This window comes from Cimex lectularius, unplaced genomic scaffold (assembly GCF_000648675.2).
Source record: "Cimex lectularius strain Harlan isolate CLEC.00 unplaced genomic scaffold, Clec_2.1 scaffold415, whole genome shotgun sequence".
Classification (NCBI taxonomy): Eukaryota; Metazoa; Arthropoda; class Insecta; order Hemiptera; family Cimicidae; genus Cimex; species Cimex lectularius.
This window is the reverse complement of record NW_019393002.1, coordinates 60,305-84,431: the sequence shown is the minus strand read 5'-3', so window position 1 is coordinate 84,431 and position 24,127 is coordinate 60,305. Positions and strand designations below refer to the sequence as shown.

At 33.6% G+C, this 24,127-nt stretch overlaps 1 protein-coding gene across 5 annotated transcripts; it reads right to left on the bottom strand.

Annotated features, from left to right (window-relative positions):
* Positions 1-425: 425 nt before the first annotated feature.
* On the bottom strand, positions 426-24,127 carry LOC106666461 (unconventional myosin-IXa-like). Of its 5 annotated transcripts, XM_024229729.1 has the most exons (31): positions 23,826-24,127; positions 23,119-23,764; positions 19,823-20,066; positions 19,377-19,747; positions 18,765-18,927; positions 18,553-18,688; positions 18,294-18,484; positions 18,057-18,232; positions 17,784-17,984; positions 17,206-17,341; positions 16,941-17,139; positions 16,812-16,878; positions 15,335-15,571; positions 13,994-14,222; positions 13,769-13,926; positions 13,469-13,694; positions 13,224-13,403; positions 13,057-13,154; positions 12,731-12,841; positions 12,315-12,430; positions 7,176-7,368; positions 6,854-7,098; positions 6,520-6,788; positions 6,277-6,450; positions 5,679-5,967; positions 5,402-5,619; positions 5,240-5,317; positions 4,452-4,648; positions 4,129-4,384; positions 3,866-4,058; positions 426-1,040 (listed from the first exon to the last, which is right to left on the bottom strand). In XM_024229729.1, exons 2-31 carry the CDS (start codon positions 23,457-23,459, stop codon positions 931-933), a joined length of 5,802 nt encoding a protein of 1,933 aa, XP_024085497.1. In that variant the 5' UTR covers positions 23,460-23,764; positions 23,826-24,127; the 3' UTR covers positions 426-930. The 5 variants fall into 5 exon arrangements, with proteins under 5 accessions (XP_024085497.1, XP_024085498.1, XP_014249146.1 ...); XM_024229730.1 differs by lacking the exon at positions 15,335-15,571 and adding an exon at positions 16,479-16,526 and having other exon boundaries at positions 23,119-24,127; XM_014393660.2 differs by having other exon boundaries at positions 23,119-24,127.

Here is a 24,127-nt window from a genome sequence, read left to right as displayed (position 1 = left end):
ACTTTAAGAGATAAGTAGTTTATTTAGAGAATAAAAACAAATAGACTCATTATTATTAAAAAATATACTTGAAATTTAGATATTAATGTTGATAACAACCAGAAACAAGAAGCTAACAATTTTTTAAAACTCGTTTTCAACAATATAACTTGTGTTATATGTATATATAAAATCATATATACAATTTATCATCATGATCATTGTTGATCATATATACAATCCTATATACATGCAACAGAAATAATCTTTTAATTACAATATTGTAACAAATATTTATACGTAGATATAGTAAATTTTTCCTCAAATAAAAAATAATATATTTTCCTTTACGCCAATAAAAATATTTGAAGATGAATTTGCTATAAAAATTGTCTCACTTTTTTTTTACAATGCAAAAGTTTTTTTAAGGATATAAAAACAAAAACCACTGGTAACGCGGTTATATTCTTTAAATAACTACTTGTAATACAGCAGTCAATAACTACTTACATTTACAGGTCAAGAAGACTAGAACCGCATTAAAAGATATCACATTTTATAAAATAAAAAAGAAGTAAATGGTAGTAAATGCAAATTTAAATACTTGATGTTTTTTTTTTTTTTTTTTTTTTTTTTCTTTGCGGGTGAGGACCTCCACTCAGAGATTCGATTATCAATTTAACTAAAAATATTAATTATCTAAGTAAAATTTGATTTTTCATTCTTCATTTAAAATGCAACTCGTTTCTGACTCAGAATAACAATTAAGATTTGTTCAGTCAGGTTTTCATAAACTTATTATTTATATACAAAAATATTTGTTTTAAAATTAATAAACCTAGAGACTCTTCGGAAGAACATTTCATTAATGTAGCTAGGCATCTGCATTCACTCTCTCCTTACATAACAAACAGTAAAAATGGAATTTGTTTTAAAAAATATTTTGAATATTTACACCATGATTTGATCTTCATCTCCGTCAGCAGTGTAAAATGTAGATGAACTTTCAGAACCTCTTTTTTTATGTTTGTGGACCACACGGTGCCTCGAGAGAGGTTGCGCTAGAAAAACATATTCCTGTTAAATGAAATTTCACAGAAAACTTCGAACTAAACCTAGGTAGGTACCTAGGTTTCAGGTAATAATTTTAAATATTCAGCAGGTAACCAGAAAATAAACGTGTATAAGTAAAATGCGATATCAAGTGATTGATTTCTTTTTCCTTTTACCTATATTGTTGGCAAATATTTCTTTGTTTTTGTGTTGTGATTGCAATTAGACACATTTTATTTAATAATCATAATAGTATATTCTGGTCAATTAAATATCGACCCTTTTTATCAATGATCTCTAGCCATCTGTTTACCGTTACGCTGTATTCATAAAACTCCTGATGTTTACAGGTGAAAAACTGATCCAGATGTTTTTTGACAGCCTCTTCATCAACAAAGCATTTACACTTAGGACTAGTACACATGAATAGTTTTGAAACGAGTGTTTACAAATGAAATACTGAAGTTCGAAGTATGTACATGGTAACGTGCGATTCAAGATTCTCCTCACTACACGCGTTTCACTACAGATTATTTTTTTTATCATTACGATGGAAATGTAACTTGTTGACACCGATCTCTTGACCGACAAAATTGAAAAAAGACCTGTGGAATGTGGAGTGCAGTGATTATTATATTTATTGTAGATCCCTCATACCTATCATAACCATCACAAATGTCTACATGACTATATCTCAACAACCACCATGTTCTTCACATTCCAGTGATTTAAAGGTGGTTTTACCATCAAGCAGTTCAGCATTGCAGCATGATATGGAAGTTCTGGAGCTTTTTTAAACTTGTCTAACGCCTGAGCTTTTAACTTGTTCTCCAATGTATTTTTAAAAGTTGAAACCCTCTTGTTTTACAATATCAACATTATCAATGTTTATGGCAGGTTTTTTTGGGCAAGACGGAATCCCTCACACACTGATGTCTTGATGAAATATCGCCCTTAATCAAATGCAAAACAAAATCGTCAACAGTTAATTGAAATTCTACAATAATTGAAAATTTTTGGTTCATAATCATGTAATTTTGGGTAGGGAGTAACAAACATACTATTTGTGCAAATAGGTTGGACTCGACACTTCCTTTTGTCGCGTCTTCTTAGTTTAGCAGCGATAGAGAAAATAACACCACAGACATACTTCTTCGATTTCCATTGTAAAATTGCTCTTGTCCAAGGGTTCCATGTGTACTAAGCCTTACAGAATTCTGCAACGACCAGATCAAGTGGTAATACGAAAACACTAAGCCCCAATATGGATGATGCAGATAAACATCCCAAACAAGTCTTTCATTTCAGGTCATTAATGATATGTCGGGAGGACATACAACTTGCCAATTCTGAACTGTTTGAGCTAATCACACTAGCTAGTCTCGTTAAATGTGAGCAATAGACAGTTGAATCTTAGGGTAATCTTGTTTTTGAGGTTGTTTACTGTGGTTCTAAATTATCATATGGGACCCAATTTTTCTTTCCAGTAGTCATTCGCTTTAAGATTGAGACATATTCTTAATGATGTCACAGCAAATCACAAATGCGAGCAATCAAATTGGTTTCAGTCAATGTATGTGACACCTAAACATTGAAGTTTGAAACAAATCTCAGCTTGTGCTTATGGTTTTTAATGATTGTATGGATATCTGAGCGCATGGCACTGCGCTGGCCTAGTTCCAGCAAGCCGCCATCTTTATCTTTACATGAACCAATTTACCCGGTTTTTCTCACCCTCAGATCTCTGTTTTCTCTTAAAATAGGCTTTTGAAATGTATAACATAAATTAAACCTAGGTCGCTTAGGACATTGTAAAAATTTGAGCAATAAGCCTTTTTGAAATTTGCCTTTTAGTTTTGACTGACTCGATGATCATCAAAATTGTAAGGTACTTCCCGAGCTAGAAACGTGAAATTCAGTAAAAATGTTATGGTTTATATAGTAAGTAAAAGAAAAAATCTGAAACAACACTCTCAACACGACACGCAAGAATGGCACAATTACACAGAAGACAAACACTTTGAGCCCTGAAGATGATCTCAATAAAGATCGAAACATTGGCACGATAAAGAAAATGTTTTTCTGAAACCTACATCACACCAGACCGCATCTCACGATTTCTGAATAATTAAAAATCTGAAAATTGCAAATTAAAAGGCACTTCCCGTATAGGTAAACTGTGAAATTTGATAAAAAGGTAGGTCTTATAATTTGTTGGATTCGTGAGGAGCAGTCAAGAACGAGGTAGTTTAGAAAAACACCTTTTTTATTTTTTGCTGACATTTCGACCTTTACTCAGGTCATCGTCAGGGCCTGGGTGAATTAAAAAACATGTTGATTGGAAAAATATAATAAAGATGGAAATATAAATTTTGAACCAAGTTTTTTATACTTAAATAAAGTGTGGTGCTATTCTTGTGGTGTCATATTGTCTTTTTTGCTGTTTTGGGAGGGAGTGTAACTTTATATTTTGGCACATTATTTTAAGGTCACTCAGGTTACGGACTAAAAAAAATAAAGGAATTGGCCACAGTGTAGATATTGATAGGCTCATTTTTTAGAGGGGATCTGGAACTTGGTCCTTTTTTTTATGGTTAGGTTTTTGTTGGGTTGTTTCAAACTCCAGCTATTTTCCATACTGTGTGATTTTTGTTGATTATGACTGTCACAAGACTTAAATTTTGTTTAGATGACCAATACTTGGCCAACCACTTTTGACACACATACTATAGTTAAGACTACGTTAAGACACCAACCCCCTATACAGTACATTTTATTTAAATATTTATTTTAATGGGCCAAACTGAGCCTAATCTAGAAAATAGATACTTACGAATAGATGTGTCAACGTCATCTAAGCTGCCATCATCTGTCGACAGGAGATCATCATCACTAGGTGACCGTGTCAAGGATGGTAGTGTTGATGTTAACAACGCCTTTTCTTTTTGGATTTCTTCAATCTTGCCCATTAATAAGGCTTCTTCATCATCAGGCTTTGAAATAACTAACTCCTCAGGTGTAAATATCTGAGATAAGTAAGGGGATTTAGAATTATCAATTATTAGGATTCACATTACAAAATGGGCCAACCACTACCTTTGAACTACGAATAGATGACAAACGGTATGTCGCCGTATGGCATGCAGTGTCCAATGTATCAATATCAGCCAGTGTTGAACGAACTTTACGCAACTGTTCAGATATTATGACCTCAATGCAAGCTGTTTGTCTACTTATATCATGTAGCGAATCTTGCGCTGGTACTACTTTGTTAGTCCTGAGAATACAAGGGGCAAAAACTATTGCCAAAGCGTTTGAACTCATTCTATTGACATCTTCATGAAGTGCCACTCTATAATTAAACGAGACAAATAAAATTTTGTTATAATGAATGAAATATAAAACAAAAAGGTGAATACCTTGCTAAGTGAAATATCAATCTTTCCATCAAATCAAAATTGAGAGATGGCAGCTTTTTCAAAATGGTGAACATTGTTGACACTCTGTCCTCAGTTAGATTTGCAGCTCTTAAAAAATCTTCGTAACAGTCAAAAGTAAGTAGAGGTTCTGGCATTTCTCTCAAAAAGCTCTTCAAAACACTTGCCAAAACATGAACCTAATAATACATTTTAAAATTATTAAATTGAAACAATACAAATTTTTGTATGTGGAAATGATGAAACAATGTGGTGAGGTTTGTGATAGATGAAATTTTAATAGGTTGATCATCTCCCGCCTGCCGATTCTTGCCTGTGTCGTTTTGACATGAATCAATATTAACTTGAAGAATGCATAATGAGTCCATTATTATGTACATAAGACTGAGAAAAAATAAATTACAAATATATTTGGAAATATATTTTGTTTTTGTATTACGAAAAACCTTAAGATCATTAATAATTTATATTTATTTTAATTCGTCCTATTTAACTAAAGTAATTATTTAGATTGATTTGTTTTCATCTCAGTCACACTTTACATAAAAATTATAAATCAATTTAAATCATTACTAACATTGTTTCTTCAGTACTTGACCCAGATAGTACAACCTAATGTGTTGTATTTCTTGGGTTCCTTTTCAAGTCAACAACCAAAAAAGAAGAGTAAAAAATATATTGTTTAATGTGTTGTGTGGTAACTTTTGATAACTGAGCTTTGATTTAAATGTTTATGAAATATATATAAATAAATTTGAAAAGAAATTAACCTGGTATTGTTCAAACTGGATTTTTTCAATTTCCCTCTCTTCCATTATAGTTTTCAATTCTTTCACTTTTGAGCTTACCTATAAAAAGAAAAAAAAAAGGATCAAATTTGTGCTGAATAATTGAAAAGAATCACACTTAGTAGTGCTACATTAAAAACTTACTCCTGATTTTCTATAAATGCCTTCTGTATAAAGACCATACATTTCAATGGTTGTGATAAGTCGATCGACAACGACTGGTATTTTTTCTTCTCCGGTTGTCAATTGATAAAGAGGAACTCCGAAGACTGGATGAGGGCACTGTTTAGGTACAGTCACTTCTTTACTACACATCACTATGACTTTTATGTAACACTTTTTATGACAAGTGAGTTTGCAATCTGAAACAGCCAATACAATTCAACAACTGCATCTGGTGTATAAATTCGTCAACACTTACTCTGGCATACCAAGCCTCTTTCTAAAGGCCACATGAAAAAAGAATTGCAAATTTCACAAGCAGTCGGGATGTTAATAATTGTTAGCACAAAATTGTGCCCAGCGTGGTTGATGGGATCTTCTGTCTTTCGCTTTTTTTCTTTTTTCCTTTTCAACTTCCTTGGTTTCTCTTGCTCCATTCTTGTTTTCGCCATAAATTCATTCATAAATCCTCTGAAAGCGTTGACCCCCATGGTCACAGGGAAATCCTCTGCTCTCATGTCCTCCTGTTGCCTTACAGTATCCATTACCTGTAATTATGAAATGAAGGGTTCATGTGCGTGGTACAATATGCTCTTTATAAAAGTAGGAGGGTTTTGGAAACATTTTTTTTTTTAATTTCATCATGTAAGAATTATATTAAGATTGTAAGATTTACATTAAATTATTCCATATTTCCTTAATGGTCATAATTGACCATGTTAAACCTTAGATTAAAAAAATAAAAAAAATTAATTGGAATAATTTACATTATTTTGTGTGGAATTTTAAAATCTTGCTTTTGGTTGTTTGAATATATGAGAAAATACATAAAATGCTATTTTTTTAAACAAACATACATGTGAAAAGTTAGCAATCAAGTCTTTATATTTTATATTCAATGCTACTGGTCCTTGCTTATTGACTATGCTATATGTTGCTATAAGGTTGTCCTTGAATTCTTTTAAAGCTTGTTTAAACACCATATCAGCTTTGGAAGGTCTTTCTCCCTCTGTTGATTCTATTTTATAGATCTAAAAAGCAAAATAATCAGGTTTGAATATATTAATCACATAAAGCTAATTTAAAACTAAATTGAGTACCTTTTTTGTAATGAAATTTTGCATTTGTTGTAGTTCCTTTATACCAGAAATAATTTTGTCCGTGCTGTCAGTGAACTCTGATGTTCCTTGCAGGCTGAATTTGGCTTGGGATGAACTGTTGGAGGCGACCTGATGTTTTTCAGACTGTTGTACTCTCGATGATTTACGTGATTGTTTTCCTTTCCTTGCACTGCTCGAATACGAATGACAAGGAAGCCTGAGTACACCTCCATTTTGTATGCACTTGGTGTGAAATAGTTGTTTGCACTCTGTTAATAAAACAAAGGGAATTTTTTTTTTAATTTTCTAAGAATTTATTTTTTAATTTACAAACCAGAACACTTGTGTCCTTGAGTAAAAAATGCATCCATAGGGTGATTACATGATGAACACCTGTCATCTTTGGTAAAGCGATTTATTTTCCTAAAACTATGACCTGCTATGGTAAACATCGTTGTTCCTTTCCATTCTAATAGATCTGCTGAAGGCGAATGCTGAGGAGGAGTGTGTTTAACCTCACCAGTTGCTTCAGATTGTGCTGCTGGATCACTGTTTCTGCGTTTCAAATCGAGATTTCCACTGAAAGTAAAACTTCTTATTTAACCTAGTATACAATAATTAATGATAATAATAATAGTTTATTTAAAAGTAGTTACAGTGGTAGTTTAGATGGCTTTTCAGGTAAAGGTTTAGGCTGTTCATCACCGATGCTACGGCAAACTAGGTCCCTTCGCCTTGGCAATCTTGGAGGAGGAGGAATATTGGCTTTAGATGGCAAACTTTCTTTCCAAGGATCCACATCCATTTCTCCATCACTATGAATTGAGCTATCATTTTTCTTTCCAACTCCTAAAAAATGTAAACTGTCAATAAAATTTCATTTGTTCATTTGTTAAGTGTTGACAGCTATTTACAACTAATTGCAGAAAAAGTAAAAAAAAAAAAAAAAAAAAAAAAAAAAAAAAAAAAAAAAAAAAAAAAAAAAAAAAAAAAAAAAAAAAAAAAAAAGTAAAAAAAAAAATCGCTAAAGATGATGGTGGATGATAGCATGTCATCTCAACAGAACCAAGTATGGAAAACATGTTTATAGAAATACTCTATGAGGACTGTGGAGATTTTGCAAACTTTTGAAGAATATTACAAATTGATTTTGAGTACATATTGTGCAAAATTAAACCACTAATTAACAACAGAAAAACTAAATGGAGAATGCCGATACCAGCTAAAGTCCGCCTAGCTGTAGCTTTAAGATTTTTAGCTACTGATGATAGCCACAGAAGTCTTCTTTTTTTGTTCAAGATTTCAAGTTCAACTATATCTATTACTGAGTTTGTGTAAACACCGAGTTCGCCTCGTCTGTACGGGCCTTTGACTCGTCCCCAGAAAAGTGCTTCCAGAACGAGTGGCTGCAAGTATATATTCACCATCACTTCTCATATGTCCAGTCGAGCGACATCCCCATCTGTTTACGCCGGAAAGAATTTTATTCATTTTTTTTTTTTAATTTTGTTTATTTGCTCAAATATCCATGGAGAAAAAAACAAGAAAAAAAGGTCTCGGGGTCCAGCTGGCGAGTTAGTATTGGAGAGTGGACGAACGCGTTTGTTTAATTCTTTTTTTGATCTCGATTTGTAATCTAAGTTACAATTTACGAGTACCCCGCCGGATTACAAAGTTTTGTTTTCTCTTCACCTGCTCATCGCTGTGGAATCACGTCGCCTGCAATTCTTCGCCACACATCATTTTGCTGTTCACAGGTCAGATCTTTCCTTTCGGCTACTCACGTCTTCTAATAAGACTTTAATTTGAAGTGTTTGTTCTCTTAATTGTTAACTACTGTGAAAAACATTTAAAACCAAGTTTTTTGTATAGTTTGATTAATTTTCCGTAATAAGTCTGTCACTATTCTCTTTAATCTATTGACCCTGGCCAGGTCACTTTATTGTTCAACTTATGTAAATTAAATTAACTTTATCGTACAATGTATGTATATCATATTAATTTAATTTAATCTATCTTTCTTCATATCGCGTCCTGATTCTATAAGGGAGTCAACGTGAAGGAACAGGTTCCGGCAAACTAGCAAAGGTAAGGAGCATTGCTGCCAATTAAGGATAGCCCCTTCTTCCAACACATTTTGGTCCTCCGGGCCGGATATCTGATCTTCCTTGTCTCCTCATGCTTCTCAAGATATTTCTACTTTTCTCCCATTGGCATTTACACAAGCTAGCCTCAACATATGTTCTGATTTTCTTTGCTTTTGACGCTGTTTTACAACCAACATGCCTAAAAGATCGGATAATCAAAATCCGGATATCGAAAGCATGAAGGACGAAATCTCCGAACTTGCCTATTCACAGAACATTGGATTGGACATCAGAAAGAGCTTGCAGGAAAACACCGATGAATTACCGATCTTCGAAGCCCGTGTTTCCCAACTCAATAGCGCATTTGAGAAGTTTGTTTCAATGATCGCTGAAATACGGAAACAGATGAGAAAGGATAAAATGCCTTATGATGAATTCACGACATTGAAGGCTAAGGTGCAAACTGAGTACTATGAATGTAGTACCTTGTCAATAAAGAGAGATAGTCTGTCACGCAACACGACTTTGTGTTCCAATCAGTCCGCAGGACATTTGGTCCATCTGAAACTGCCCAGCCTGGATCTGCCTATCTTTGTCGATGATTTGTCAAAATGGACTCCTTTCAAGGATATGTATGTGTAATACATACAAATGTAGAGTTAATGGAGGTGCAAAAATTTCATTATTTGAAATCCTGTCTGAAGGGATCCGCGGCTCAAGTTATTTACTCTTGGGAGATGTCAGAAAGTTATCCGATGGACTCCCAAACGGACTTAAGACAGTGTTTGGCTGGGTCATGCTTGGAAGGGTCAACCTTCCATATTCTCTGAAACAGGCTTCATTACTTGTAACCGCCCGATCCGAAAATGATGATATGCAGACGTTGATGTCTCGCTTCTGGAGCGTCGAAGAAATTATGGATGTCCCTAGAGATGACCCGTCAGACGATCGCTGTGAGGAGCATTTTGTCAAAACGCATTCGCGACAGGAGAACGGCAGATACGTCGTCAGACTACCTTTCCAATCCACGCCTGCTAGCCTGGTCGATTCCAAACAAAGTGCACACGATCGATTTCAATTGGAACACCTTTTACGGGATGCGGATCTAAAGACCGAATACAATCAGGTGTTCCATGATTACATAAAACAGGGATTTGTGTCTGCTGCCTGCTGTGACGGACTTTACTTTCTTCCTCATCATAGCGTGTTAAAGGATGGTTCGACGACGAAACTACGCATCATTTTCGACGCCTCCCACGCGACATCCAATGGCTCACTAAACGACCAACTAATGACTGGGCCAAAATTGCAAAAAGAAATGCAGGACATTCTGATGACATTCTAAAAATTCGCTATGACATCAGACATCACTCAAATGTATTTACAAATCCTTATCGCAGAGGAAGATCGGAGATTCCAGCACCTCTTTTATAGGTTCGATCCTGCTGAAGAAATTCAGGAATACGAATTTCATCGATTACCGTTTGACCTGTCCTGTTCACCCTTCCTCGCTCTATGCGTGTTAAGGCAACTAATAAAGGATGAAGGTGATTGTTTTCCTTTGGCAAAAAAGGCATTATTGAAGCATACGTATGTCGATGACAGGATCGGATATGATTGAAGAAGCACGAATGCTTCAGCAGGAACTGATCCTTCTGCTGCGGAAAGGAGGCTTCACCTTAAAGCTGGTACAGCACCGCTCCTGATCTGCTGGGTGATGCAACGGCTCATTCATCTATGCCGTCTGTTCCGTTATCCAACTTAGAAGATACGACTGTGTTAAGGTTTTGGGAATGCAGTGGGAACCGAAGAACAATTACCTGTCTTACCGAATCCAAATGAGAGAACCCGTACTGACGAAAAGAAGAATCATGTCGACCATTGTGAGGATGTACGATCCCCTTGGACTCATGGCACCAATAATATTCAAAGCAAAAAGGATATTACAGCACCTTTGGGAACATGAGGTTGGTTGGGATGAGCAGGTTCCGGTGCAGGTTGGTATAGAGTGGACACAATTTTGCAAGGATCTGCCAACCTTGAGTTCCACAAATCTGCCACGATGCATAGTTCCAACGAATCGTACACATACCACCATTTTCTGATTTACTGACGTCTCATCTTTGGGATATGCGGCAGTCTTGTACCTTCGCATTGATGCCTCCTTTAAGGACGCCACTACGAATCTGCTGTTTGCAAAAACCCGCCTGGCTCCGCTGAAGCCGCTTACCATCCTGCGACTGAAACTCTGCGCCGCATTGCTGCTGGTGAATGCCGTGAAATCCCTGGCTGACTTCTTCGAAGACATAAAAGTAGACGAAATCATTCTACTCACTGATTCATCCACTGTTCTGGCATGGCTTCAGTATCCTCTGCATCGCTTAAAGACATTCGTTGCCAATAGTCGCGAAGATATTGGAGAACTCATCGCTCGACTGGTGGTTTCACGTACGATCGGAGGACAATGCGGCAGATTTGGCGTCACGTGGAACAGATCCGGGTAATTTTACAAGTCAGATGTCGTGGTGGACAGATCCAGATTGGATGAAGCAACCGAAAGAAGAGTGGCCTCTGAATACTTGGCTGGAAAGTGGACCTGACTTTCCGGAAGTCAAGCCTCAAACCATTCTCTTGACCACCAATGAGGTAGGCACGATTGAGACCTTACTGGAGCGATTTTCATCGTACTCACGGATGCTTAGAGTCGTTGCCTACATACGTCATTTCATTACGAACTTGCGAGCTGAAACAGAGCAACGGACCTCTGGCTTCTTGACATTAAGAGAAATCAATGAAACCCTTCATGTATTGACGAGATCAGTGCAGCAGTATCACTTTTGGAAAAATTCGATAGAGTGAAAATCTCTAAATCCCTTTGTAGATTTTCTGGGTATTCTCAAGGTGGGCGGACACTTAGCTAATGCCCCTGTGAGCAAAGAAATGAAGCATCCAATACTACTGCCCAACAAATCCCACCTCTCCACGCTGTGGATCGACCATCTCCATAGGGTCCACGCTCACGCTGGGCCTCAACTATTACTAGCGTTACTGCGGCAAAGATTCTGGGTTCTCAACACGTGATGGCTTGTACGAATTCGTGTTCACTGCTGCATTCGCTGCCACCGTCTGAGAATTGGACCCAGTGCGCCTCTCATGGGGGATTTGCCCATCTCACGTTTTGAACAAGTAGAGCATTTCTGAATACGGGAGTAGATTTTGCCGGTCCATTCCAGATATGGGAATCTCTACGACGCAAAGCTGCTCTGGGCAAAGCCTATATTTGCTTGTTTGTCGACTAAGGCCGTGCATATTGAGGTGGTCTCGCAGTTATCGACTCAGGCATTTCTCGCATGCTTGGGCCGATTTGTTGCTAGAAGAGGGCTCCCAAGCAAGATGATGTCCGACAACGCAAAAAATTTTGTCGGAGCTAAATGTGAGCTGTCCAGATGGTGAAGCGGAGCATCGAATGCATCTTAGAAATTCACACTCTATGAAATCTAAGCAAAAAAACATGTGGTATACGTTTGGGTTCTTTCTTTAAAATTTTGTGTTGGCATTTTTAAGTGTTATGTTTATAGTATCGGCAGTAAGAGGATACTTCAAAATAACAAGGTTTGCTATATTAACACAATATTTGATGTTTTGTCATTTGTTTTACATTTCACTTTGAAGAAAATAGTTACAAAAAAATGTTGATAGATTACTTACCAACTTCTCGAACAGGCTCCTCGGAATAATTTTTAATTTCAGATAATACTGGCTTTCTACTCGATGTTCTTTTCTTTAAATCTATTCCCAAAATTTCCTTATTTGGATCTCCGATGCTAAAATAAAAAAATAAATTAATATTGATTTTTTGTCCTTCTTTATTTTTTGTTTGTAAATACGGATTGACTGAATTTCATGAAATTTGCAAATATAAAGTAATACATTTACACACTTTGATGGTATTAATTATTCTCTTGATGCATTAAAATCAGTTGATAGGTTTGAGTTGTATCACTTCTTTTTAATAAATGAGAATTTTAAGATTAAAAAAAAAAAAAACGTATTTGTTAAATGAAGAACTAGTAGGAGTGAATGGAGTTACAGTTCATTGTTTAAGAAACCAGGGATAACATTACCAAATAGTTCTGTGCTCTGGTTCTTTTGGAGAAAGTTCGACTTGCTGCAATTTGACTTGAGAGCATTCCAGGTGTTTATACAAACTAGCTTGATCTTTTTTATCACTAGCCCTAAAATTACAGATTAGTTTGATTTTGATAAATTTAGAAAAGTAAAATCAGTGAAAATGCAGTACAAATTAATGATATTCTAGATAAATTTGTTGGTTTTTCATAATTGAATTATGAATTGCGATCATTAAGGGTTAAAGTTCAACCAAGTGCTTTTTATAAATCATCATTCTTTAACAATTGATTATTATTTATTTGAATATAAAAAAACTCACTCGACAACTGATAATTCAACAGGAACTTTAGCGGATTTCTTTGATGATTCTTCAGCTGATCTAATTTCAGCCTCCTTTCTAATTCGTGTTACTTTCATCTATGAAAATAAGTTGAGTAATTATAAGATTAAAGGGATTCTGAAGTAATGCTAAAAAGCTGAACATACATTTTCGATGTTAGATCGTATTAAATAACCTTTAGCATGAGCTTGAAATATGACAATGCCCCTTTTAAGTTTCCTCAACCAAGAAGACTGAGAATAAGAACGCCATGCCCTTTGAATGTGTACTGCTGCCAATTGCAGCTGCCTCTTGTGTTGTTGGACCATTACCATTCTCCAAAATGCCTGAAAAAGTTTTTTTAAAATTTTATTTTGTAACAATAAAACAAAATAATATGCAAAATCATTACTTGGATTGTTATGACTGCTGATTTAAGCCTCAAAAATCTTGATCTTTCCAGGATTGCCCTAAACCATTGTTGGATCCTCACGATACTTGCCATAATTTGCTGATGGAGTCTATAATCTAATTTCACCTTTTCACACTCTCTCATGAATATTTTACTACTTCCAACTTGATAATTATCCCGGTTAAGGTTCAGAGTTAAAAGAAAATTTCTGACGTCAGCTTGGGAACTTAAAAAAAAAAAAAGCATAAATAAAAAATAATAGTGTAGAGATAGAGAGATTTAAACAATAATTATACAAACCTAAGAAGTCCCTTTGGTAAAAGTATTCTATAAAGTTGAATAAATTCATCATACGTTAGACGAACGTTATACCCTGCTTGCCGAATTCTGACTGTCTCCAACATCCCTGTATACCTAAGTTGCCTTTGAACTGTATCTTCATCAAACGAATTTGGTACCTAAAATTTTGCATAAATTGCTATATCTTGTTTTGTCGAAGCACAAAAAATGCAATAAATTTATTACCTTGTTACTGTTACTTTTAATACACCGAATAAAGAAGGGGTTTGCTTGATTCAAAGTGTCCATTAAGCTCAAAAGAGACTGTTGAAATTGAGCGGTTACAGTCATCGGTTGCTTTCTAGCTTTCCCCATTTGTCCTAATGATTGTGTTCTTCCTGCTAAAGTTTTGACACTTTGGAGGTTTTTTAAACCCTTTTTGCCTCTTTCCCTAGGTCTGAAAGACTTATTTTTCCTAAAATCATAACGAAACTTGATTAATTTGCAGTCCAAAATTTGACCTCTGATAAAGTATCAAAAATAATAGAAAATAATTTAGTTATAAATGGTTGTAATTAAAGTTGAATATTTATTTATCAAGAAAAAATGTTAAAAGGAAATCCCAACATATTGTAAAGTAATTTGTTATTTTATTGCACATTATGTTTTCAATCAGAAAATAAATTTTACAAATATGAAATTTAGTGCCCCAAGGTGTATACTAAAAAATGCAAAATTTAGATGGCTGGCTTTACACCAAAAAAAAAAAAAAAAAAAAAAAACCAATTAGATCAATTTATTATAGCATGTGAAGTTCTCCTACACTTGCTGTTAGGCTGTCAGTCCATTAAATTATTACAATGACCAATCATTTTTCCATTTTCTAAAGGAAAAATGTTATTATAAACTGAATATAATTAGAAACTTTTCCAATGACTTGGGTGTCAGTTTGTTCTTTGTGAGTGTTGTATTTGTATGTTTTTCTGTTTTTTGTACCTGATATAAAATTTTACATTATTACAAAGTTTGTTTTATCTGTTTCCTCAAATTAAAAAAAAACAAAAAAAAAAAACATTACTACAAAATAATTCCTACATAAAACCATTATATTCATATTTTTTATAATAAAATTTGCATTGCATAACTTTCCTACCCTGGAAGTAGAACAAAAATGTCCACTATGATAAATAGTGCAAATAAAAATAGGATACAAAATATAAAAAATAAGCTAAAAAGTAATGAAAAAAGTTGGTTTACTGCAATGGTGATTATAATAGCATCTAAGGTTTAAAGCGTACAGGTGTTTATTAAAATAATATTTGTGAATATTTCGTCAGCTTGATAATAAAAATTAAAAATTTTAAGGTACTACTGAAGAAAGAGCTTAGATTAAACAATTAAAGGATACATATGTTAATCATGCCACAAAGCTAATTACAAAAGCATGCCAGTGAGGTGATAAGAAACACTCATTTAATAACTGGTATTATATGTGAAATATTCATTTCTATAACAGCTTGTTTTGTTGGTTTTCCTTAAATATTATCCAAAAGCCCTTCACCTTTAAAATTAAACTGTATTACATACGCCAAGATTTGGGTTGCTCTTTCAAAAACCCTAGCTTCATCAGGGCATAGAACTTTATGTAATATCGGTTTATCACAGATATTCTCCTTAACGTCGTTGTTTTTATTTCGTTGTAAATTTTTAGCTGGGCCATCGTTGTTGAAAAGTATCAATTGATTATAAGGTTGTTCCTCCTTTTCATTTTGCAACTGTTGTTTTGGGATGAAATTCTTCATGTTACCATATCGTGGATTGAATCTAAACATTCACTTTGGTTATTAGAGTTCTCTGAATTTCCTAACTTTACAAGAACATTGAGTAGACTAATGTACTGTTTGCAAGTTAGTAGGCAACTTACTCTGTATTAAATCCTATAAGAAATAAGTTGGCTATAAACAAAACAAAAATCACGAAGTTCTCTTAAAAGCATATATTTATATCAAACTAAAGCTTATTTATGTGAATTAACTTAAACCTATCAGGAAAATAATATTTTCTTGCATAATTGCTTCACAGAAAAATAACCCAACACATATAAAAATGTACAATTCCAATAAATAATTTAACATAAAAAATTGTCATTTGTATTTTTCATACTATGATACAAAAAATAAAGTACTGATTAATTTTCAAATAGTTCTGCTCACAATAGGCTTGTTTACAAGGCTTACTTATACATAATCTTATTTAATTCTCATTTCCAGTGCCAGCAAATATCAAAAATATGTCAGAATTTTCTAGTTTTTATGACTTTCCATCCTTTTAACAGATGTACTTAATGTGTTAGCAGTATCTTGTTCCAAAAACTGACATGCTCTTGTATTTTACATTATAAAGTAACAGCATACATCTAACCTTAACATGCAAGTAAACATCTATTAAATAATATTCGATAATTGTGACAGACCTGTCAGTATGTAAATTAAGATTATGAGGACAATATTTAATCCCTTATTAAATTGTAATTTTTACATTAAATTTAATCAATGTAAAGCGTACATTTCTGTAAGAAGAAATTTATAAGAGAAAATTAAGGGGAAATGAATACAAAAAAACTATAGCTTTAGAATGATTTATAAAGGATAAATAAACGGTAAATTCATGCAGAAAAACACATAGACAGCAAACATCAAAAGTTTCAAATTAACTGTCTATTTAAACTTACGCAATCCTGTTAACTGTTAGATTTACTGCAGACATGGTCACAAGTTGGCTAGACAAATACATTCTTTGTCAGGTCATTAACTACAGCTTCTGAATGAAACTAATGACAGGCATTTGAATTTGCCCAAATTTAATCTTAATAACTTGAAATTATGAATGCTAAAGTATCAAAAGTTACTGTTTTAATAAATTGATCACATTAAAGAAGTTTAACAATTCTTTAAAATCCTAACGGAATCTACAAAAGACTTTCTCACTAGCAGCAAACTCATATCTGGATTAGTAGTAATAATAATAAATATGCAACAAAAAAGGCATTTAAAAAAACTCTCACCTCAAAATAGTGTCATTGGGGGTGTGATTTCGATATCTTGTATGGAATGAACTTGGTTTGCTCCCTTCTGTCAAATAAATTATTTTTACCTAATAATATTTAAAAGTTAGATATAAACATTAAAAATACCTCTTGAAAGTCGATGCTTTCTTCCTGCTTCGTGGAAAGCAAAATAACCACGGAAAAATGCCCTCACAATTGCCCATCTGAAAACTGCGACTGGATCAGCTCCGACAAGTTCCCTTACAAATGCCATATTGGAGTTTTTCAGAACGCCAACTATTTCTTGCCTCATCAAGTCCAAATTCTTCTCTCTCATTTCAACAACCTGATTAAATTTTAAACAAAAATGTTTATTTCAAATTTAATCACAAACACTAACGTAAGAAATCACCTGATATTTAACTTTCCCAGCGTAATGTTTCACAATAAACGCTCCTTCTTTTTTCTGAGGCATTTCATAGAATGGATTTTCCTTATGCACAGAATTAAATTTTTGTAAAAGGGTTTCATTTGAAGCTCCCGGAAAGCTTAAAGAAAAAAATTAATTAAATTCTGTTCTCCTTGAGACTAAAATTTTTTTCATTAACTTGATTCAGATTTAAATTATTTTACTGGCAATTTGCAATACTAAGGTTTAAAAATTAATATTATTTCCTAAATAATAATATAAACTTACATATAAGTGAAAAAAGGAACATTTAATATACAAGTTGATAATTAATGTGATGTACTTTATGTTAGTATTCCAGAGTTTCTAGTTTTCTAGTTTGACTAATTGGCAACAATCAAAATTGTAAATGGATACAAATACTGCATCAAACCATCCAAATCATATGAAGGCAACTCAACAATTTTTTTTATTAATCCAAATAAAATTTTATTTGCCATTTTACCTATTTTTTATGTATTTGTACTTAATAAACAATTGATAATTGAAAATTGTGATTATAATTTTAAATGTTGACTTACTTGCATTGGTCATCCAAAACACACAACAATCCATTGGGCTTTCCTTCGATAAGAGATAGACAAGCTGAATTATCGGAAAATCCAATATCCCTCCATTTTATTCCTTCTTTTCGATATTCTTCTTGTTCGTATTTGAACACATGCTGATTGAAATAATACTGAAGATGTTCATTCGCGTAATTTATGCAAAATTGTTCAAAACTGTAAAAGCAAAAACAATAAATAAGAGAGAGAGGATTTTAAATTGTTTTCGAAGAAATAATTGTAGCTCACCTATTACACACTCCAAAATCCTCAAATCCAAATATGTCCAAAACTCCAATTGAATTTCCTTGGTGTTCTCTCAGTGTGTCTTTTTTTGAAAGAAGAGCATGATTGACCTGAAGCACAATCCAGTCAAAAAGAGCACCGTAAAGACATTTCGCCATGGCATCTCTAGCAGCAATTGCCTGAAAGACAATTTTATTTTCAACCACTGAGGTGATTCTGCAATTTATGCCATGTACACACCTCATGCAACTTGTAATTAATAACAAGGGTTTCACCAGAAGCTCGGGCCCTTTTTGCTGTGAGAGCAGCTAATAATGTTTCTTGTTTGACTCGAAGCAATTCGGATATTAGCAAAACTATTTCAGGATTTTTTACTGCTACAGCTTCATCATGGTGGTAAGCTGCTTTTCTTAATTGAAATTCTACATTACCTATAATGGACAGTTTTTAAATGTACCTATATAATTTTTAAATCTATTATTTTGAAAAGTCTATATACCCAACAAAAGAACAGCTGAGAGAACTGCAAATAATCGCCTCTGCTTTTCCGGAGTAAAGCCGACCATTTCCATTGATTGCTTCAGCCTTGAAAATTCATGGGCTTCGTCAACATTATCCAAAACATAACAGCCACTCTGAAAAGACAATTAAATTTATAATATGCAAACATTTATCAATTAGTAAGCTTATTTTATAAATTGAAAATATTACTCTGTTCAAATAATTATAGTAGTCTACAGAACGAAGATGAAGTTGTTGCTTATCTGTATCACTTGCACCAGCAAGAAGATAGTAAAATACATGATAATTTCTTTCATTTCTACCTTGTGAACAGATTCGTGATTTTTCTAGGAGATATTTTTGCACAACAGCTCTATAAAAGATAATAAAAAATTCATTAATTATTATAATTGAGAAATCAAACTTTCTCTGGTAGACAAAATAAAATGTACCCTTATTAATTATTCAGTTCAGAAATATTTTGAAGTAAGAATGGAATAATACCAATTTTATAATACCAATAATATTCCCATCTTAGGGTGCCGGTGTTTTTGGGAAAGGAGGAAAAAAAAAATTTAAGTAAGCTGGGTTTAAACTCAGGGCTGCTGGATTCAAACCCGGGAACTTTACCTTACAGTGATGAGCACTGTGAAACACCTTAACTGTTATGGCCACCGACACCCCTTATTGCATTTGACTTTAAATGTGTTACTTTTGTGCTCACAATAAAAGAAAAATTGTTTGTGAGACTTTAATAAAAAAAAAAAGAAAAGCTCATGCATGAAATATCTGACATTATCATAACTGATAATAAAAACCCACCCATGAACCATGCCATTCTCTCTGTAGTTAACTTGAATGAATTTGCCAAATCTACTTGAATTGTTGTTATGAGCAGTTTTTGCATTTCCGAAAGCCTCTAATACAGGGCCAGCGCTCAAAATAGTCTGTTCAACGCCACTACCGTGACTGCCTTTTTGACTAAGAGCGGTTAAATGATGAAGAAGGAAATTGGTGCTTTCTGTTTTGCCACTTCCACTTTCACCGCTTATAACAATACACTGATTCCTTTTGTTCCTCAGCATACAGTGATAAGCTGAATCGGCCACCGCAAAAATATGCGGAGGAAGTTCTGGTCCCATTCTCCGGTTCTGGTAGAGTTTAACATATTTTGGGTTGTATATCGGATAAAACTGGAAATTTAAAGTAATTACAATCATTGTTTCAATAACAACAGAAAATAGAAAATAAATAGTTTGATAAACCACCTTAAATGGGTTAACTGCGATAAGAATGGAACCAACATAAGTGTAGATATGCTCAGCTTTAAATCTTGCTCTGAGATTGTCGAGTAGCGTCTGTTCATTTAAATCAGGCAGTTGGCATAAATCTGGATATTCTCTATCGGCCGGCTGATACAAAAATCGGCAAAAATAATCTTTAATTAATTGGGGGTCCATTGTAAAACCATCAGCCCATAAGGTTTCGTTCAGTTTCTCTCTCAAATAAAACCTGAAAAACAGAAACACAAGAAATTAATGTTAGTGTTACAACTAGCCATTCATTTTATTAACTGTTAAGAATCTATTAAACTTTGGACACTTAAAAAAAAAAAAATAGTAAGCACTATTACCAATAGATAATTTACAATACTCCTGTTATATTACCCATTTGCTAACGACCGTAAGTGGCATAATATAATTTCAATCGTCTTGCTTTGACTATCAGAATTAAGATTTTCTACATATATTTAATATTAGTCAATAATCAATCATTTTTGTCTCCCTATCTTCCGTTTTGGATAGACCCACTACTGCAGATGGCAAGAAGTCGAAATAGAACTGATAAACCAAAACAGGATCTATTGGAATCAATCGATCATTGGAAACAACAAAACTATAGGTTTATCACCCTGCAGACCTCAAAGAGAAAAAAATTTCATTGTTTTTGGTTAATAATTGACAAAACAACACATACTGAAGATGACGACAACATATGCTAATTCACATCTGACAAACAAATAAAAAGACTAGTATAATCTAGGACAATCAACAATTAAAGAATCTTAAGATGAGCAAAAGACAAAAGAATTAAATGTGCAAATAACATGTGTAATAAATACACTTGTAAAGTTAAGTCTGTGAGTGGATTTACGTTCAACTGGCACTGAGTGACTGAGTCACTTACTGTACTCATCTGCTCTAGCAGGTTTCAAGATCACTCAAACACACATCAGACTGACTCAGCCCCCCCCCCCCAATTTCCTTATGACTTTCATATTAGTGAGAGTACTTCCAGAGCGATTAAATAAATAAAATTCTAGGGACAACAGTGAGAATCGCACCCACAACCATGAGGTTGATGAAATTAGAGTCATTCATGCTAACCACTCGGCTACCACCGTCCCTCCAAAATATACTTTGATTAACCTATAATAATATATCACAATAAAAATTCAATATTTAACATTATTATGTTTTAAGTAAAACCATTTGTTAAAATAGTTTTAGTCATAATAACAATGTAGGATTGAATAGAATTATTAGTTATTCTTATTTAAGGATATATGAAATGAGAATAATATAAACAAAACAATATGAAAAATTAAATCGTATTTATTTCGTTTACAATGTCAACTGATAAGATGAAAGGATGTTCTTATCACCCGCTTGTTGTTTCATTTTACTGTTTTAACATATTACAAACATGTTCTAATGGCAAATATATACAATGTTTTTTAGTTTTGTTTGTTTCCACTGATCACTAAAAAGGTCAGATACCCTGCTTCAGAGATTCTGAACTACATAGGTAGAAAGTAGATTTTTGTTATTCAGAAATATTTAAATCATTTCTTTTATTACTGAGAGGGGAAAAAAAAGGATCCAACATAATTTATCTGCCTGGCCTTTTCGTCTATTCTTACCATCTGCCCATAATCGGATATGTTTTAAGTACTATCTAACTGTATTTTTTTAAATATATTTCTAAGAACAAGGAGTTCCTTTGAATCTTTCACCTATGAATATATGATTTATTTAAAACTAATAAAACCATTAATTAGAGACAAAACAATGTTTTTTAATGCAGGGACAGCAGTGGCCAAATAGTGTTTCCGACTCGTATATGCTGCCATGCTAGAGGTCCTGGTGTGAATCCCGGTATAGCCTGTGGATTTTTAATTGTAAATAATTGGAGCAAACAGTGTAAAGTGTTATGCACGTATAATCTGGATCTCGGTATGGTCTGGATGTAAGAACAAATTCAATTGCTAATGCCAAGCTTTTGACCTATTTTAAGGTCATCATCATGGTAAAAGAAGCTGTCTAAAAATTGACATAATTAAATTTTTAATAGATGGTTTCAAATTTTTTTGTTGGCTGACTCAGTTCCAACATTGCCAAGGACTGTAACACTGAAGTGTACTGAGTCTGTCCACAAAGAAATTTTTGAAACCATCTATTAAAACTTAATTATGTCAATTTGTAGACTTCTTTAAGATTGTTTTGCCCTGATAGGTTGAAAGAAAGCTTGGCAGTAGCAATTTAATTTGCTCTTTCATCCAGGCCATAACTGACATCCAGATTATTCACAAGTAAAACAACTGGTCAATATATTTAACACTTTAAAGAGTTATGTAGAAAAACAATGACCATACATTAAATACTGCTTAAAAACTTTAAAGCAATATCAAACAAAATAAAATAAAAAAGGGAAGGAACAATGAAGATGGCGAAATGCCAAAACACGTCTGAAAAACAGCTAGGATAGGATCACTGCTAGGTAACCAACAAATATAATAATTTGTTTAAATTTTTTTGAGAATCACTACTTTTTTGGTAGAACTTTTTTTATTTCCAACTGATAACTTTATTTATTTATTTTTTTATTTTTGTTTACATTGTAAGCAATCATCACTCATCCTAATATTATAATTTGCATATAATGAAAAGAAAAGAGACCATCTAACATGTTTTTGTTAATATATACACAGGTATCGTCATTGAATTTATTTAAAAATTATTATTGTTTGATAATTACCTCTTTGATTTGTGTTAATTCAGATGAATTTTGCCATCTTCAGTGTTAGTTATGGTGATTTCTGTGGTAACCCATTTTTTAACAGAAATCACCCAAACTCAACACTGAAGATGGCAAAACTCCAAAATGCATCTAAATTAATAAACATCAGCAAGGATAGGCAGACCAGGATGATAGATAACTATCAAACAATAGATTTATCACCCTGCAGACAACAGGAGAAAATTTCACAAAAATTATTATTATTATTCCATGTAAACTGTGCTATTTGACAAAACCTGATATTTTATAAGTTATCATAAGGTTGCGGAAACATAATCAGAACGACAGTTTAATTGTGATTATAGTCAATGAAGAAAATTTGTAAAGTTTTGGTAACTGATGTCACTAAGTGATTATGATTGATCTTGATTTTGCTAAAAATATTTGAATAAGTACTTTAAGATAAGATTAAATACTAAAACAAAAAAGTGCTATTATATTTAATGTTAATTTTGAAATAAACATAATAAATAAAGAGTTATACCTATAATATTCTTCTTGGGGATTCGCCTTCGGCCAAAGAAGCATGAGGGCGACTGGACATTCCGCAGAGCCAAGTCTCCTCTCCTTGCACTCCCGCTCCAATGTGTCACCGACGACTTCAGCCAATTCGAAACCACCTCCAGTCGTGAGAGACAGCCTTTCGGCGATGCAGCTAACAATCTCTTCAGCGGTCGTCTGCTTACTCGCTTCGACTGAGAGCGCTTCATAATGCTGGGAAAGTGCTCCAACAAATACTTGTACAATATATCTGTTATTTTCCGTTTCCATCGCTTTCGTTTTTATCGGAATTCGTTGTAACTGGCTACAACTTAGGTAATACATCTGTGTTCACATTATACTAGGGCCGATCAGAAACCCTTCGACCTATTAAAACAGTGAAATCTTACTGGCCCAAGTAAAATATCGGTGATCGACATCGCGAAGAATTGACGATCCGCTTATAATATCGATAAAATTTTCGTCTTTTTTACGAATAATTACAGCCGTTAAAAGAAAGATTCGTCACCGGAAAGAAGGAAGAAAAGTTACCCAGTCCGTTCAGATTTGATTTCATTGTTTAGAAACAATAATGGTGAGTATGCGAAGGGTAAAATGTCGACAAATACAAATCACTTGACTATTCGAACCTAAAAAAAAACTTAAAAAAGTAGGATATTGTAATCGCAACTTTATAAAACCCTCGTATACCTCTCAAACACCAACAAAGTTAATTAATACATCCTCACGCTTATTAATTATTAAAACGAACATAGCTCACAGTTTTTACACTAAGCCTTGTGGTTAACATTCACTTTTTTTTCTCATTTTACGAGTTACAGCACAAAGAGAAAAACGGAACGTAAAACTTATTACTTAAAAGAATCACAAACTTAAATATTTAAAATAATAACTTCGTTACAAATTGCTTATGCCGACATTAGTTAATTTAGAGTTAATTGTCATAAGCAGTCTTTGATGTTCTCATTCACATCACAATGACTTATCAACAC

Coding starts and splice junctions, on each gene's coding strand:
- LOC106666461 (XM_014393660.2), bottom strand. CDS start 23,459: ATGTATTACCTAAGTTGTAGCCAGTTACAACGAATTCCGATAAAAACG. Junction 13,927..13,993: donor TTAAAAGTAACAGTAACAAG/GTAATAAATTTA, acceptor GCAAAATTTTAG/GTACCAAATTCGTTTGATGA. Junction 6,451..6,519: donor AAAATTTCATTACAAAAAAG/GTACTCAATTTA, acceptor TTTGCTTTTTAG/ATCTATAAAATAGAATCAAC.